This window comes from Pinus tabuliformis, chromosome 4_2, assembly GCF_031772625.1.
Source record: "Pinus tabuliformis cultivar Carrire ecotype Pingquan chromosome 4_2, CPIR1, whole genome shotgun sequence".
Taxonomy (NCBI): domain Eukaryota; kingdom Viridiplantae; phylum Streptophyta; class Pinopsida; order Pinales; family Pinaceae; genus Pinus; species Pinus tabuliformis.
Genome location: NC_142304.1, coordinates 615114479 through 615130994, shown reverse-complemented (window position 1 = coordinate 615130994; position 16516 = coordinate 615114479). Strand labels below are relative to the sequence as shown.

The 16516-nt window shown below is 35.6% G+C and overlaps 1 protein-coding gene across 1 annotated transcript; it reads right to left on the bottom strand.

The window, feature by feature from the left end:
• Positions 1-6039: 6039 nt before the first annotated feature.
• On the bottom strand, positions 6040-6399 carry LOC149170827 (subtilisin-like protease Glyma18g48580). The gene has a single exon (XM_089425737.1). The coding sequence runs from the start codon at positions 6397-6399 to the stop codon at positions 6040-6042; it is 360 nt and encodes a 119-aa protein (XP_089281863.1).
• Positions 6400-16516: the final 10117 nt, after the last annotated feature.

Here is a 16516-nt window from a genome sequence, read left to right as displayed (position 1 = left end):
GAGCGAGCCACATATGTGAGCCTCAGATATATTTGTGTTACACAAATGCCATCCAATGACATAAGAAACACGAGCTTCAGAAAACACTGATTTGATTCCCTATGAACTTGTCAAGTTAGCCGTAGGTAACGATTTTAAAATTTATTGTGATTGTAGTAATTACATAGTCCTTTCCATAATAGATCAAGTGCATGTATGTTAAAGGTTTTCTTGATCTCGAATATTCAAGTGCTATCACAGGTTCAAATTTACAATACTTTCTAGGGTTACTCTTGTATCATCTCTTTTTCTTTAGCTCAGACACTAGGAAAAGAGTAGATGTTGGGCTTATCTTCAAATTCAGACTTTGAATCCATGATAATGCCAATAGAATGTGATCTTCAATATTTTTTCTTCTAACCTTAGCTCTGATACCATGTTGAGAAATAAAGCTTAGTGTACATTAGGATAGATTTCTCTTCTTTGATAATTTCGTGTGAATGATGTTGCCTTCTAATTAACTTTTATTATGTTCTCTTCATCAAAAAATTACCAAACACACAAAATATGAATATCACAAGACCCAAAGAACAAAATATATAGGCTCAAGGCCAGGGTGAAAACCCCATAAGATGGAAAACCTACAAAAGTTATCTTCTTATAAAATTAGATCAAAGTGAGATACCCAAGACCCATGATAATGACTAGACTCCAAACTTGAGGATGCCAAGTCAAACCTTACTTTCATATAGAAAAATGATTAACAGCAGGAGACCAACAACATGTATAACAACAGGAACAAATCATCAACAAGAGATGTGTCAAAGCAGAGCTTGCACAAATTCAAGCTCAAGAAGAAACCATTATTTCAGACTTCGACCCTTCCTTTGTTGCTATCCTTCTCTATGATTTTTTAGAATAGATGATGTGGATTGTGTGTGTCCAACTAAGCTCAATCCTCCCTCTATTTATACTATCCAAAGGGGTTTGAATAGACATGTCTTCAGGGTCAAGGTCAACTTGATAGGTAGGGTTGACTTAGCATCTAGAGGCAATTTTGACACAAATTACATATTTAAAATAATTTTTTTCTAGACTATAAAACAAGACTTTGAATTTGAGAAAAAAAATTAATAAAGAGCATGAACATCATGCTTAAATAAAAATATAACTTGACTTGTGCACGCAACCCATGCTTGAAAAAAATAAAAAAATCTTCTTTTGATTTTTACATGAAATATGCAATGACACAAGTACAATGACAATTATGAAGACCAAACCTAGTTACATTTTTCCAACACCTTTGACTATAAATTTTATCATACAAAGTTATGTTGTGTTTTAATTTTGATTTTCCATATTTGCACAAGAAAAATTATTGTTTTGTCTCAAATTAAATCAATCCAAAACTTGATTCAATACATATGAATGTTAATATTTCACAAATCCACTGAAAAAACCCAAACTTCATGTAAGCCGCTCAAAAAATTGAACCTCACAATAAATAATAGGCATGGAAAATAGGTTTAATAATGATTCATAATCCTTGCCATATTTATTCATATATGTCCCACCCATTTTATCTCTAAATTCTAATTTCCACAAGCCTCATATGGGCCCTTCACTAAATACTTTAAATATTATTATTATGAGAAATTAAACTTAAAGTTTGTAACTTAAACACTTGCTTTAAACTCCTTTCAAATTAGAATATTTACCCCACTAGTCAATTCGACTTAGATTTAGGCTTTGCAACCATAAAACTCTTGTAATGCAGTCTAGTTTCCAATCATAACACACAATTCAGATCTATTGTTAAGATACATCGGCTAAAATCACCTCCCAAAGTAGTGCACTTCCCGCCTTTGCTCAATGATCATGGGATACCCCTTTTAGATTGATCTCAATAGAATTATTTGCTATGCTCATGGGCACTTCCACATGATGTCCTCAAAACAAATCTTCCTTCCAAGAATTAAGAATTACTTTTACACATTCATCTAGATCAAGTACAATAGATTATTATAAAAGCAGGAGTAGCACTAGGTGACAATTCTTCATTTGGGTATATTTCTCATGCTAAATTAGTGGAAATGCCATGCTCGATCTAGTTTGGATCACACAAGAATTAAATATCTCTTAACAATATCTCACACATAAGGCTTTAGGCCTCAACCTAATAGGCCCTAGGCCCTAGAGTTTAAGACACTTGAAAACACCATAAATAAACCAAACTTCTTGAGAAGAGATTTGTTAAATCTAATACATTTTTGAACACACAATAGGGTTCCATATTTATAGTAATGAGATATGTACAATAGATAAACATAGAAACAAATCACAATTGGATGGTAATGTGTTAGGCCCCTATAATACTAGTGATTTCCCCATTACTATTGTCATTGTAGCCCTTATTGTTATTTTGTGCCCATATTGTCCCCATATTGTTATTAGTGTGCCCCATAGAAGCCCACTATTATTATTCTTGTGCCCTTATATTATTATTGTTATGTCGGCTTTGATTATATTGTGACCCCTTAGACTCCTATATATAGAAAGGTGGTTTAGTCATTTGTATCATCCAAGAATTATTCATTTGTGTAATGTAAAGGAGGTTTCCCCCTCAAAGAGGATGATTTTGAAGGCATTGATCTATCTTTTCTTCTATTTTGTGAGTTGGTTGCATAACATTTAGTATCAGAGCTTTGGATTCTAGGGTTTCGCTGCTCCAAACATGTCATCGTGGAATTTTCACTATAAATATTTTGCTGCAACATTTCAGAAGCTAAAAAAAAAACCCATTGGAGCTTAAATCTATCTGAACATCAGGTCCTAACTTTAGATCTTTTTGCGCTATATTTTTTAAGATATGATCCAAGGATGTTAGGGCTTATGCAGGATCCTGCATTATGTATAAAACAGGTGACCTTGGGAAAATCGTCCTAGCCTTCTCTCTGAGTATTAGATTGAAATTTCGTAAGAAGTTATAGAAAGAGAACATATTGTAGTTTTCTGTGCACCATTTTCAGGTCTGAAGGTTGAAACAGTGACACGTGGCACTTCATACAATTTCACTCTATTGAAAAAGTGTATAATCAGGTTACCTTGAGAGATTGGGCATAAGTATTTATTGGAGAATCCAATTTCAATCAGACTGGTGGAATTGGATGGAGGACTTAGAGGGCTACAAAATTTTACAGTTTGAGACCTTGAAGATATGAAATTTCAGAGATACATCAGCTTCAATATCAAGCTCCTACAAAGTGAAAAAGGGTGTATATTTTTTTTTAAATTTTGCATAAGTTTGGTTTGAAAAATTAGTTTGAAGGAATTCAAAGGGCATAGTGAAGCATAATTATCATTAATTGATGCCCCGAAGAAAGAAAATGGAAACACCTATTAAGCAACCTAAAATCTCTAGCATGACTCATGAAGAAGAGAAAGAAATGCAACATGACATATCAAAATTGCGAGACCAAGTGCAACAAAATTCACTCTCACAAAAAGTAATAGAAGCTAAAATGGATGGTTTAAAGAAAGGCATGGAAGCGAATATGGATCATAAGATGGATGGCTTAAATAAAGGCATGGAAGCTAAGATGAATGACGTGGAATCTAAGATGGATGGTTAAAGAAACTCGTGGAAGGTGAGATGGATGGCATGGAAGCTAAGATGAATGAGTGGAAGCTAAGATGGACGGAAAAATGGAAGAATTGAAGATAGATTTGACAACGTTGCTACAAGAAATGTTTACTAATGGTGAAAGGGTAGTAAAGGAAACTCATGATGATAACAAAACAAATGTTAATCATGATTTCATAGACTCTAACGTTGGATTGAAGACCCACCATGTTCCAAAGATCCAATTGAGGAAGTTTGATGGAAAGGATCCCATAACATGGATACTACAGATGGAGCAATATTTCGATCTCCATAATGTGAAAAACACACAAAAGGTACACATTGTAACTTTATATTTGGAACCAAATCAGTTTGCATGGTATCGATGTTTTTGCTCTCGTAAACAAATTGTCACTTGGAAATTTTTTACGGAAGAAATGATAGCATATTATGAGGATACAAAAAGCAACACGTTTTTTAGCCAATTGATAAATATCAAACAAAAGGGTTCAATGATGGAGCAAATTGAGGAATTCCAAAAATTGAATATAAGGGTAAAAGATACTCTAGAGGAACATAGGATTGAAGTGTTCATAGGGACTTTAAAGGATAACATCCAACATGAGGTTCGTGTTGGGTGCAGTATAGGGTCTATAAATGTACCAACATTTAATTTATCAATTCGGATAGTTCGTGAACTTCGAGACGCAAAACTGGAAATGCTAGAGAAAGCCCCTGACAACCTACAAAATAAATGCTAGTCTATCTCACGTTTTAATCTCATCAATAAATAAAATCTTGCACTAAAGAAAATTCAAGGAAACATCAATCCAAGCAATCAAAATCATATGGGAAATACAAGCAATCAATGCGAAAGGAAATTCTATTTACAAGCAAATAGAAGGAAAATTGAACTAGAAATCAAGCAATGTCGGCGTAATAACAAAAAGACTGTAAATACTGGAATAAATTCAAAAGCAATTCAAAGCCATTCTACTTGCACTAATTCTGCCTGTACTAATTCTGTGTAAAGTTAACTTGAAAGCATCGTCAAGTAAATATGCTGCATAAATAACTTATGAAAGCAATTAAATTAATGTAAATATCTCACCTTCCTTGCGTTGAAAATAAATCTTGCAAACTCTCCAGAAGTTTAATGGAAAGTAAATGACACAATTTACTTTCATTAATATTGGTTCTGCGACATCCAAATAATATATGGTTTTTGTAAGCAGAATTTTAAATGGATCTGTCAGTGCCTCAAAACCACACCCACTCACATCGTTTTCATATTCCAAAGTATAAATCAATTGCAGTTCATTAATGCATAAGCAGATCTTGACAATAAGAACAAATGGAGGAATATCCCAAGTGTAAGCACAAATAGGAATAATTTCTTAATGCAGCAAATCAATAAAGTTTAAAACTGAAGGGAAAACGTTGGAGCAAATTAAATGACATTAATTGAAGGAAGAAAGAAACTGTAAATAAATCAAATTCACACAACAAACAAACAAAAATTGAAATTCTATCTAGTTTAAAAGATGAGAGCAGTTTGGAGATAGTCTGGTGGCCAACCCAGCCATCTCGCACTCTCTTTGAGTGCCTGGTTCACATAGAAATAGAAATCATTAGACACATCAAGTAGATAAACAGAACATGCTAGGAAATTACTTCAATTAATTACTAAAACAACGTTTACATTATTGAGACATCCCTCAACTCTAGTAAGACCAGAGGAGCGATCCACAGCTGATGAATTGCATGAGGCTACATTGGGAAAACTCCTTTTCCCTTCTGCACCTTCCTCTCCCTCACACTATTCCTGGCTGGATCACTATCTAATTCATTAATTGACTGACTAATTGTTCTTGCCCCTGGCAATCTCTTATATAACATTAAATAACAATTTGGGGTTTTAATTGACCGATTAGAATAGAGGAAGTAGATCTCAACAATTTGCCATGAATAAAGTTGGTTTTGAACTGAATGTCAAAAGAGGGAACTATTCTGGTGAATCGTTCCACTTTTCCTAGAGTGGTGCGATTTGGCTTAATCGATTTTCTCCTTGCATGGGCTGCTCTCTGGTTGGCATCAAAGATTCAACGCATATCTCAACAAGCACCAGAGGAATAGATGCAGCACTATTGTTACCATAATCAACTAAATTTGTTATTACCCTATCAGGTTGAATATGTAGTTGATTAGCTACAACACTAATAATCCTTTGGTTTTCCTGATGAAGCAGCAACCAATCCAAATGTGAACCTACCCCAGCTTCTTCCATTGTTGCCTGTGGAACACGGTTTACTGCAAAACGAAAACCTCTTTTCCATTAATTTGAATACAAGAATGGGATGAAGGATTTGGAGGTTTTAGCGTTGCGCTGTTTGAGCTACGTAAGTCCTTCACTGCACCTTCTCCAATGGTTGGGACACTCAAATGCTTTTGACCATGCCCATCATCTGCGTCTGACTGAAGTAATAACTTGTTTGGCGGGCAAATACAAACAATACCTGTGGTAGATTTGAGAGAGTAAGAGCTTGCTCTTCGTCAAGAGTAGTAGCAAAACCATTTATGTTTCTACTGTATGAGTACAAGATGTTGTCTTTGGCAGCCTCGTTACTTCCTCGAACTGATGCTAGAAGTTCATGATGAGATTCGGCTACCAGTTGGTGGTCCACATTTTCATCGTGTTGTCCTCCTAAGTACACCACATAAGGTTGTTTAGCGGCCATAGCTGAAGCTATGAACGATAATGACAGCACCAGCACAAATGAAATTATCTTCTCAGCCATTGTGGTTGCTGCCTTCTGATGCGTGGTGTACAATTAATTCCAGGTGCTTACATATTTTATAGGAATGTTTCAATAGCAAGCCAAGGAACCAAATCCTTATACAAGTCAACAGCTGATATAATTTGATCCCCTTGAATGGAGGGTTCGAATACAGGCACAACTTCAAACACGATGACATTAGTGTAAGAGTTTGCATGCTGCTAACAAAATACCATTGCCTTCATGAACAGAGCATAAGACTAGGTTTGAGTTCAGCATAGTGCAAGAAGCCACTATAACTAGTGCAGGAATCCTAATGCATTGTGCAGGCAGGTAAGTGCAATGGTGTAGGCATTTGAATGCATTGGTGCAAGCACATCCCAAAGTATAATAAAACCAGTTTTAATCCTGCAACATACAAAGCCTTAATTAAACTCTCATTAATGCTATTTTAATCCTATTAAAACAAAGAAGTAGCAAATACTCTTCAAAAATAATCATTTAGCCAATAGACATCATGAGAGAAATAAATAAAAATAATACAAAATCGAGACCCAAGACCCCCCCATGCTGACCATATTGCATGTCCTCATGCAAGGAAATCCGATACTGTCACTTCCTAAAAAAAAAACAAAATTAGAAGCATGTTCCTGCAATTTTGCGTGATCACACTTCCTGCGCTAGTTGAAGCGTGCTCTAAAAACATAGTGTTTGCCAGACTCTTTATTTTCTTAAAATAATTTCAAGAAAACCTATAACGAAAATTGCTATAAAAGCTAAATTGCACAGATGGTGTTATTACTTGGATAAAATAACTAACTTTCAAAATTTCCAAATGAATATCTTGCAGGCATCCTTGATCAGAAGTTACACTTTAAAATCCTCATTGTAAATGTGAGTGACATGATTTAAAATCAAGGTGTTAAAAGTAGACATAGTAATATCTTCCCATAGTGACCATTTTACCATTATCCATGTATAGTTGAAGCTCCTCTTGTCTAGGCACAATGAATTATCTGCACTAAGGGTCCCACATCCATAAAAACCATTCCAAAAAGATAGAACTCCAAGGTATAACAACAAAAGGATTTTAAAGCCATTCTCAAAGAGATTGATAGTGAGTTCAAGGAAATAAAAAGCAACCAAGTAAATTATAGTGTAGAGTTAACTTTAATACCACAGGCATGGCCCTACTGCCAACAGGCGTCTATAGCCTCGACAAGGGTACCTTTTAACCTTATGAAATGCTTTTGTCCCACTCATTAGATATAGATTCAAAGTCGTTTAAGAACATTTGCTTTTTTGCTTTTTATAAGTTAATTGAGGTCCATTGTCCTGGATTTGGTAACCAGCTATCAATAGTGCCATTCACGAGAACCAACAAGAATGAACGAGCCGACTCATGATAAGACCTCTCGTCTTCCACTTTTTCAACTAAAATCCATTACCCTAGCTTGGTGACCAGTGCAGTAATGTCATTCTCCTTAGGATCCATGATCATAATAGGTGGCTTGCAATGAGACCTCCTATCCCTCAATTAATTCACTTATGTTTTTAGAAAAAAAACTTTAATTATGATTAACCTCAGATGGGTTACTTAATAGGTGGGGAAGCAAATATACTACTTAAGAGTGCATGATGGTGTGAAAAGTTTTTAATTACTATTCTTACCGGTTGGTCATGCTACCCTAAGAACTTATCTAAAAAACATCTCGGATAATGGCCAAGAATATTCCTTGAGTTGATCATGTCAGGGTTCTTTATGAAATCTTATTAGAGTTTTGTAGGCGTGGTCCACCATAGGAGGTTTTTCATTGGTCCCTTCAAAGAGGAATTTGAAAAGATTTTCTGGATGATAGTTTGTTAGAATAGGAAAAAGTATTACGTGTAACTTAAAACAATATACTTGACTGACATGTTTATCAACAATCAAAGTCACTTTAAAATATGAGTTATTAAGTGTAAATTTATTCTGACAAGTCGTACCATGAGAGTGCATGATAATAGAAATTTCAAAAGTTTTGCTTTTAGGGAATCACAAGCTCATGAGTGTTGTTATGCATTTTTATTCAGTATTCTCCTATTCTCCTACCCTATTTTTAAGGAAAGAAATATCAGATTTAAGTGAAGGCATACTTCCAATGAAGCCATGCGCATAACAAAATACTAAATATACTCACACTCATGTTTAAAATGCAAATTTTAATGCATATCAAAGTATGAGAAACCAACTTACTTACTTGATATGGTATTGAGAGTTTCTGAAAGATGAGGGAATGGGGTGTACTAACAAATGTTTGGAACCAGGATTCAATAGGACACACATATTCATGGTTCCCCAACTTGTATAGGTCTTCCACAGCTTGATGATTTCTCTCTTTAGATTGACAAGGATGGTTAAGGGAAACTCTAGGGTTTTCTTCTTTGTGACTTTCAACAACAGTTTCCGAACAAGTTCCAATCATGGATTGCTTCTCTAATGGTTTATAGATTAAAGTTTCTTCCTAAGGTAAATGTTGTGTGGTAATAGGGGAAGTTTCTAGATTCACTCCTCCCCCCTCTGTAAACGATATGTCATTACATTTGATAGGGGAGCAAGTAGGAAAAATAGGTGTTTGAAATTGATGTGCAACTTTATTGTTGAAATTAGGGTTTGGTTGTACAAATGGTTGGGACCATAGAGAGGGATAACATGGTGGTACATTGATGGGAATTGCAACTTTTGTGGTTCAGGTAATGGAATTTGCATGGGGAATTTTCCTAGAGAGGAGGCTGCAAACCATGCTTGAGGTCGTGGGAATATCTAGCTCGAGGGAGAGGGCCATTGCAGGAATATGGTGGGGTATTGAATCAAAGGAGGATTATAAGTCTCCCATGGAACTTTGGGGTTGTATATGTGTTGAGGAACATGTTGGAGACAATAAATATTACTCCAAGTATTAAATGATGATGATTTTTGAGTTATACCTGGTGGTTGATTTATTTCCTTACTTGATTCCTTAAATACCTGTTGAAACCCCGATAGTGATGGGAAATAATTTATTGAATGATCATCCCTACACTACTTCTGTTCTTCCTGCAAATCATCCAATTGTGAATTTAGAAAAGATTTTGTAGCTCCTATTTTTGTAGTAGATTCCAAAAATTGAGAAGAAATTTCTCTAGAATTCTTACCGATATTGGAGAATCCTCTTGAATAACTAATGCATAATTTACAAACATCATCATATGGTAAGTGAGAAACATCACCTGCTCGTATCAGATTTAAAGGTTCTAAAAATTCATCTTTGATTCCTTTGAGTGGGAGTATTTTCAAGGTCTCTTTTACCAAATTCTTATGTTTTGATTTTTGGAGGTTCTATCTAAATCGCTCCACATAATCGTCCAAGATTTCATTTTCCCCTTCTTTTATTCGAAAAATATCTTCACCAGCGTGGCAGTAGTCTTGATATTTCTCCAAGAATACATTCTTCATGTCTTCCCATGTTTGAGTACAGTTCCCACCAAGGCTCATGAACCATCAAAGAGATGCTCCTTTAAGAGTAAGAGGAAACACTTGCAAACTTTGAGAATTAGTACAATAACCATATCCTCTACAAAGTACTTCAAACTCAAATAAGAATGTATCTAGGTCTTCATTTTCCAAACCATGAAATTTTGGTAGTGCAGATGGGGGAATATTATGCATTTGAGCCACTCCTAGATCTTTGATAGGAAATTCAAAAGTAACAATGTTTTCCATTTCTTACCAAACTAAAAGAGGTTCTCCATGTACTACTTCGAGACTCCTTCTTTGAATGTTCCTGGAAACTAATCAATGAAATAGGTGCATTGAATGATTCATATTAGCCTCAAAACTCTTCATTAAAAAAAATGCCTCGAAATACCATTTCTTTATCTTTACAAGCTAGTTCGCATATATTGTTAGAATGTGGTTGAACAGATAAAGGGGGGTTCTTATAGCACCCAAGAAATGAAAAAAACTTAAAAAGAATGTAGGAAAGAAACAAATTCAAAGAATAAATTCAAAGTAAATAGAATTTACAAAAAAACTAGGTAAAGATAAAACCAAACTGCAACAGGTTACCAAGGTCAATCCCCTAAGCGCCTCCCCAGCAACGGTGCTAAAATGTTGGGTGCAATATAGGGTATATAAATGTACCAACATTTAATTTTCCAGTCTGTATAGTTCATGAACTTCGAGACGCAACACTGGAAATGCCAGAGAAAGCCCCTGACAACCTGCAAAATAAATGCTAGTCTATCTTGCGTTTTAATCTCATCAATAAATGAAATCCTGCACTAAAGAGAATTCAAGAAAACATCAATCCAGGCAATCAAAATCATACGGGAAATACAAGAAATCAATGCGAAAGGAAATTCTAATTACAAGCAAACAGAAGGAAAATTGAACTAGAAATCAAGAAGTGCCGGCATAATAACAAAAAGACTGTAAATACTGGAATAAATTCAAAAGCAATTCAAAACCATTCTGCTTGCACTAATTCTACTTGCACTAATTCTTCCTGTACTAATTCTGTGTAAAGTTAACTTGAAAGCATCGTCAAGTAAATATGCTGCATAAATAACTTATGAAAGCAATTAAATTAATGTAAATCTCTCACCTTCCTTGCGTTGAAAATAAATCTTGCAAACTATCCAGAAGTTTAATGGAAAGTAAATGAGACAATTTAATTTCATTAATATTGGTTCTGCGACATCCAAATAATATATGGTTTTTGTAAGCATAATTTTAAATGGATCTGTCAGTGCCTCAAAGCCACACCCACTCACATCGTCTTCATATTCCGGAGTAAATCAATTGCAGTTCATCAATGCATAAGCAGATATTGGCAATAAGAACAACTGGAGGAATATCCCAAGTGTAAGCACAAATAGGAATAATTTCTTAATGCAGTAAATCAATGAAGTTTAAAGCTGAAGGGAAAATTTTGGAGAAAATTAAATGACATTAATTGAAGGTAGAAAGAAACTGTAAATAAATCAAATTCACACAACAAACAAGCAAGAATTGAAATTCTATCTAGTTTAAAAGATGAGAGCAGTTTCGAGTTGGTCTGGTGGCCAACCCAACCAGATCACACCCCCTTTGAGTGCCTGATTCACATAGAAATAGAAATCATTAGACACATCAATTAGATAAACAGAACATGCTGTGAAATTTCTTCAAGTAATTACTGAAACAACATTTACATTATGCAGACATCCCTCAACTCTAGCAAGACCAGAGGAGCGATCCACAGCTAATGAATTGTGTGAGGCTACATTGGGACAGCTCCTTTTCCCCCTTCCTCTCCTGTGCATTGTTCCTGGCTGGATAACTATCTAATTCATTAATTGACTGACTAATCATTCTTTCCCCCAACAATCTCTTATATAGCATTAAATTACAATTTTGGCTTTTAATTAGCCGATTAGAATAGAGGAAGCAGATCTCAACAATTTGCCATGAATAAAGTTGGTTTTCAACTGAATGTCAAAAGAGGGAACGATTCTGGTGAATCGTTCCTCTTTTCCTAGAGTGGTGCGATTTGGCTTAATCGATTTCCTCCTTGCGTGAGCTGCTCTCTGGTTGGCATCAGAGATTCAACGCATATCTCAACAAGCGCCAGAGGAATAGATGCAGCATTGTTGTTACCATAATCAGCTAAATTTGTTATTACCCTATCAGGTTGAATATGCAGTCGATCAGCTACAGCACTAATAATCCTCTGGTTTGCCTGATGAAGCAGCAACTAGTCCAAATGTGAACCTGCCCCAGCTTCTTCCATTGCTACCTGTGGAACACGGTTTACTGCAAAATGGAAAACCTCTTTTCCATTAATTTGAATACAAGAATGGGATGAAGGATTTGGAGGTTTTCATGTTGCACTGTTTGAGCTACATAAGTCCTTCACTTCACCTTCTCCAATGGCTAGGACAATCAAATGCTTTTGACCATGCCCATCATCTGCGTTTTACTGAAGTAATAACTTGTTTGGGGGCAAATACAAACAATACATGCGGTAGATTTGAGAGAGTAAGAGCTTGCTCTTCGTCAAGAGTAGCAGCAAAACCATTAATGTTTCTACTGTATGAGTACAATATGTTGTCTTTGGCGGCCTCGTTACTTCCTTGAACTGATGCTAGAAGTTCATGATGAGATTCGGCTACCAGTTGGCGGTCCACATTTTCATCATGTTGTCCTCCTAAGTACACCACATAAGGTTGTTTAGCGGCCATAGTTGAAGCTATGAACGATAATGACAGCACCAGCACAAATGAAATTATCTTCTTGGCCATTGCGGTTGCTGCCTTCTGATGCGTGGTGTACAATTAATTCCAGGTGCTTACATATTTTACAGGAACATTTCAATAGCAAGCCAAGGAACCAAATCCTTATACAAGTCAACAGCTGATATAATTCGATCCCCATGAATGGAGGGTTCGAATACAGGCACAACTTCAAACACGATGACATTAGTGTAAGAGTTTGCATGCTGCTAACAAAATACCACTGCCTTCATGAACAGAGCATAAGACCAGGTTTGAGTTCAGCATAGTGCAGGAAGCCACTGTAACTAGTGCAGGAATCCCAATGCATGGTGCAGGCAGGTAAGTGCAATGGTGCAGGCATGTGAATGCACTGGTGTAGGCACATCCCAAAGTATAATAAAACCAGTTTTAATCCTACAACATACAAGCCTTAATTAAACTCTCATTAATGCTATTTTAATCTTGTTAAAACAAAGAAGTAACAAATACTCTTCAAAAATAATCATTTAGCCAATCAACAGCATGAGAGAAATAAATAAATAAAAAAGACAAAATCGAGACCCACCAGTTCGCCTTTGGGAACCAGATTCATTGGAGAAGGAATTCAGTCTGGTAAGAAAAATGGAAAGGAAAATTATGGCAACCAGGAAGCCTACCACTCACAACTATAAAGATGGAAGTGTTGCTTCCCCTAGCCTTCCACAACCTACAAGGTTGTCACCACAACAATTGGAAGAAAAAAGAGAAAAAGGGCTTTTTTACAGTTGTGATAGAAAATATGCTAAAGGTCATAAGTGTGTTGAGAAGAAATTATTTTACATAGATTGTGAAGAGGAGGAAGAAAAGGAAAAAGAAACGTCAAAAGAAGAGGATATACACAAGGAACAAACCCTATAGAAAGAAGAAATGAATCTGACCATATCTTGTAATGGATTTGCTAGAATCACCACTCCTCAAACTATCAATATAAAATGACATATCAAGAAGAAAAAGGTAATAGTGTTGATTCATTTGGGAAGTACCCATAATTTTATTGATTGTAAGATAGCCAATGAATTGAATTGTTTCCCATATCCAGCACCATAGTGTCAAGTGATGGTTGCAAGTGGAGGAACCATAAATTGCTCTATAAAGTGCCATAATATCAAGCTATCCATGGGAGAATATGTATTGAATAGCAAAATTCTTTCCATTCCAATGGGCGGTGTTAATGTTATACTGGGAGTCCAATGGCTAGAATCCTTGGGTACAATAGCTTTTAATTTTCAAGAAATTTTCATGAATTTTTTTTGGAAGGAAAGGAAGTTGAGTTAAGTTGTATCGTAGGGAAACCAAGAAAGCTAATTAGCTCTAACGAAATGACAAAGCTTCTGAAGAAAGAACAACGAGGCTTAATTGCACAATTATGTTTGTTAGAGGTTCCCACATTGAAATCATCTATTTCTCTAGATCTCCAAAAATTCTTGGACAATCATTCCAAGGTATTTGAGACTCGCAAAGGCCTCCCGCCTATTTGTGATCATGATCATGCTATTCATTTGATTCTAGGAATTTTTCCTCCAAACATTAGGCCTTATAGATATCCCTATGCCCAAAAGAGTGAAATTGAACATATGGTTGCAGAAATGCTAGAGGTTAGTATAATTCAACCTAGTCAAAGTTCTTTCTCTTCTCCAGACGTATTGGTGCACAAGAAGGATGGATCGTGGCACATGTGTCCGGATTATAGGGAGCTCAACAAGCTCACTATTAAAGATAAATTTCTCATTCATGTCATTGATGAATTATTGGATGAATTGCATGGATCAATTTACTTCACCAAGTTGGATCTTCATTTAGGATATCATCAAATCAGAATGAAGACTGAAGACATTCTAAAAACAACATTTAGAACTCATGAGGGTCATTATGAATTCTTGGTCATGCCTTTTGGCCTTAACAATGCACCTTCTACATTTCAAGGTTTGATGAATTCCATTTTCAAACCCTTGCTTATAAAATTTGTGTTAGTATTTTTTTATGATATAATAATCTACAACAAGTCTTGGAAGGACCATGTTCAACATGCTGACAGGGTGCTTAAATTATTGGAGGAGAAACAACTATATGGAAAAAGCTCCAAATGTTTCTTTGGAGTACAAGAGGTGGAATATCTGGGTCATATTGTATCTCATGAAGGTGTTAAGGTAGACCCTAGCAAAATTGAAGCCATTAAGGAATGGAAAATCCCCACATCCGTAAAGCATCTACGAGGATTTCTCGAGTTGACAGAGTATTATCGCAAGTTTGTTAAGAATTATGGGAGAATAGCAGCACCTCTAACAACATTATTGAAGAAATATGCATTTTCATGGACTCCCGAACCAACAAAGGCCTTTGAATATCTTAAAGAGGTAATGTGCCAAGCACTGGTGTTAGCTACGCCTCACTTAACAAAAACCTTTATTGTGGAATGTGATGCCTCAGGAAATGGAATTGGTGTTGTTTCAATGCAAGAAGAAAGGCCCATTGCTTTCAAAAGTTGTCCAATCAAAGGAAAGTATTTACACAAAGCTATTTATGAGAAGGAAATTTTGGGAATACTACATGCACTCAAGAAATGGCGACCCTACCTAATGGGAAGACACTTCAAGGTAAAAACGGACCATGATAGTCTTAAATACTTTTTAGAACAAATATTATTTTCAAAAGAGCAACAAAAATGGGTCACAAAGACGTTGGGTTATGACTTTGAAATCATCTACATAAAAGGGAAGCCAAATGTTGTGGCAAATGCACTCTCAAGAAAGGATGACGATGTGGAAGCATTGCTCTGCGCCATTTCTATTATCCAACTAGATTGGATAAACAAAGAAAGGGATGAATGGAAGAATGATGAATAAGTGTGAGCACTCTCAGTACATCTGATACATTTAACTCGAAAAATGATTCATTATTGTACAAATATTGCTTGTACCTATTTAATAATTCCCAACTCAAAAAAAATACTCTTATGGAATTGCACAGTTCTCCCTTCAAAGGGCAGTCAGGATTCTTTTTTGGATGGCCTTAAATTGGATATTCAAAAGTTTGTGGCAAAATGTTTGGTTTGCGAACAAAATGAATTTGAAACAATTAAGTCCCCAAGTCTATTACAACCTTTATCCATTCCAAACCAACGTTGGGAGGAGGTTTCAATGGATTTTATCACAGGTTTACCCAAATCCGAAGGAAAGACTGTCATCATGGTGGTATTTGACAAACTTACCAAGTATGCACACTTTTTTGCATTATCTCATCCATTTAAGGCGAGTATAGCTTCTACAACATTTATTGAAACAATTCAAAATCTACATGGAAACCCAAAGATTATTGTAAGCGACAGAGATCCCATTTTCACTGGAAATTTTTGGACAAAATTATTTCTTGTCTCGGTACTCAGTTAGCTCATAGCTCATCTTATCATCCTCAATCTGATGGGAAAATTGAGATAGTAAACAAATTTTTAGAAGAATATCTTCATTGCTTTGTCTTTGATAAACAAACACAATGGGTCAAATGGTTCGCTCTGGCTGAATGGTCGTATAACACTTCCTTCAAAACTACAACAAAAATTACCCATTTATGGCACTTTATGGATATCATCCACCATCCATCACATCATATTCAAGAGAAAATTCTAAGGTTCAAGCAGTGGAATGTAACATCGAGCATCAGCAACAAGTTATCCAACTCTTAAAGGATAACCTCACTTTGGCGCAAAATAGAATGAAACAACAGGCAGATCAACATTGCAGCGAAAGAAGTTTTGATGTAGGTGAGTAGGTATTCTACAACCATATAAACAAATGTCCCTCAAGCAAGCTAAGAAGGATAATAAATT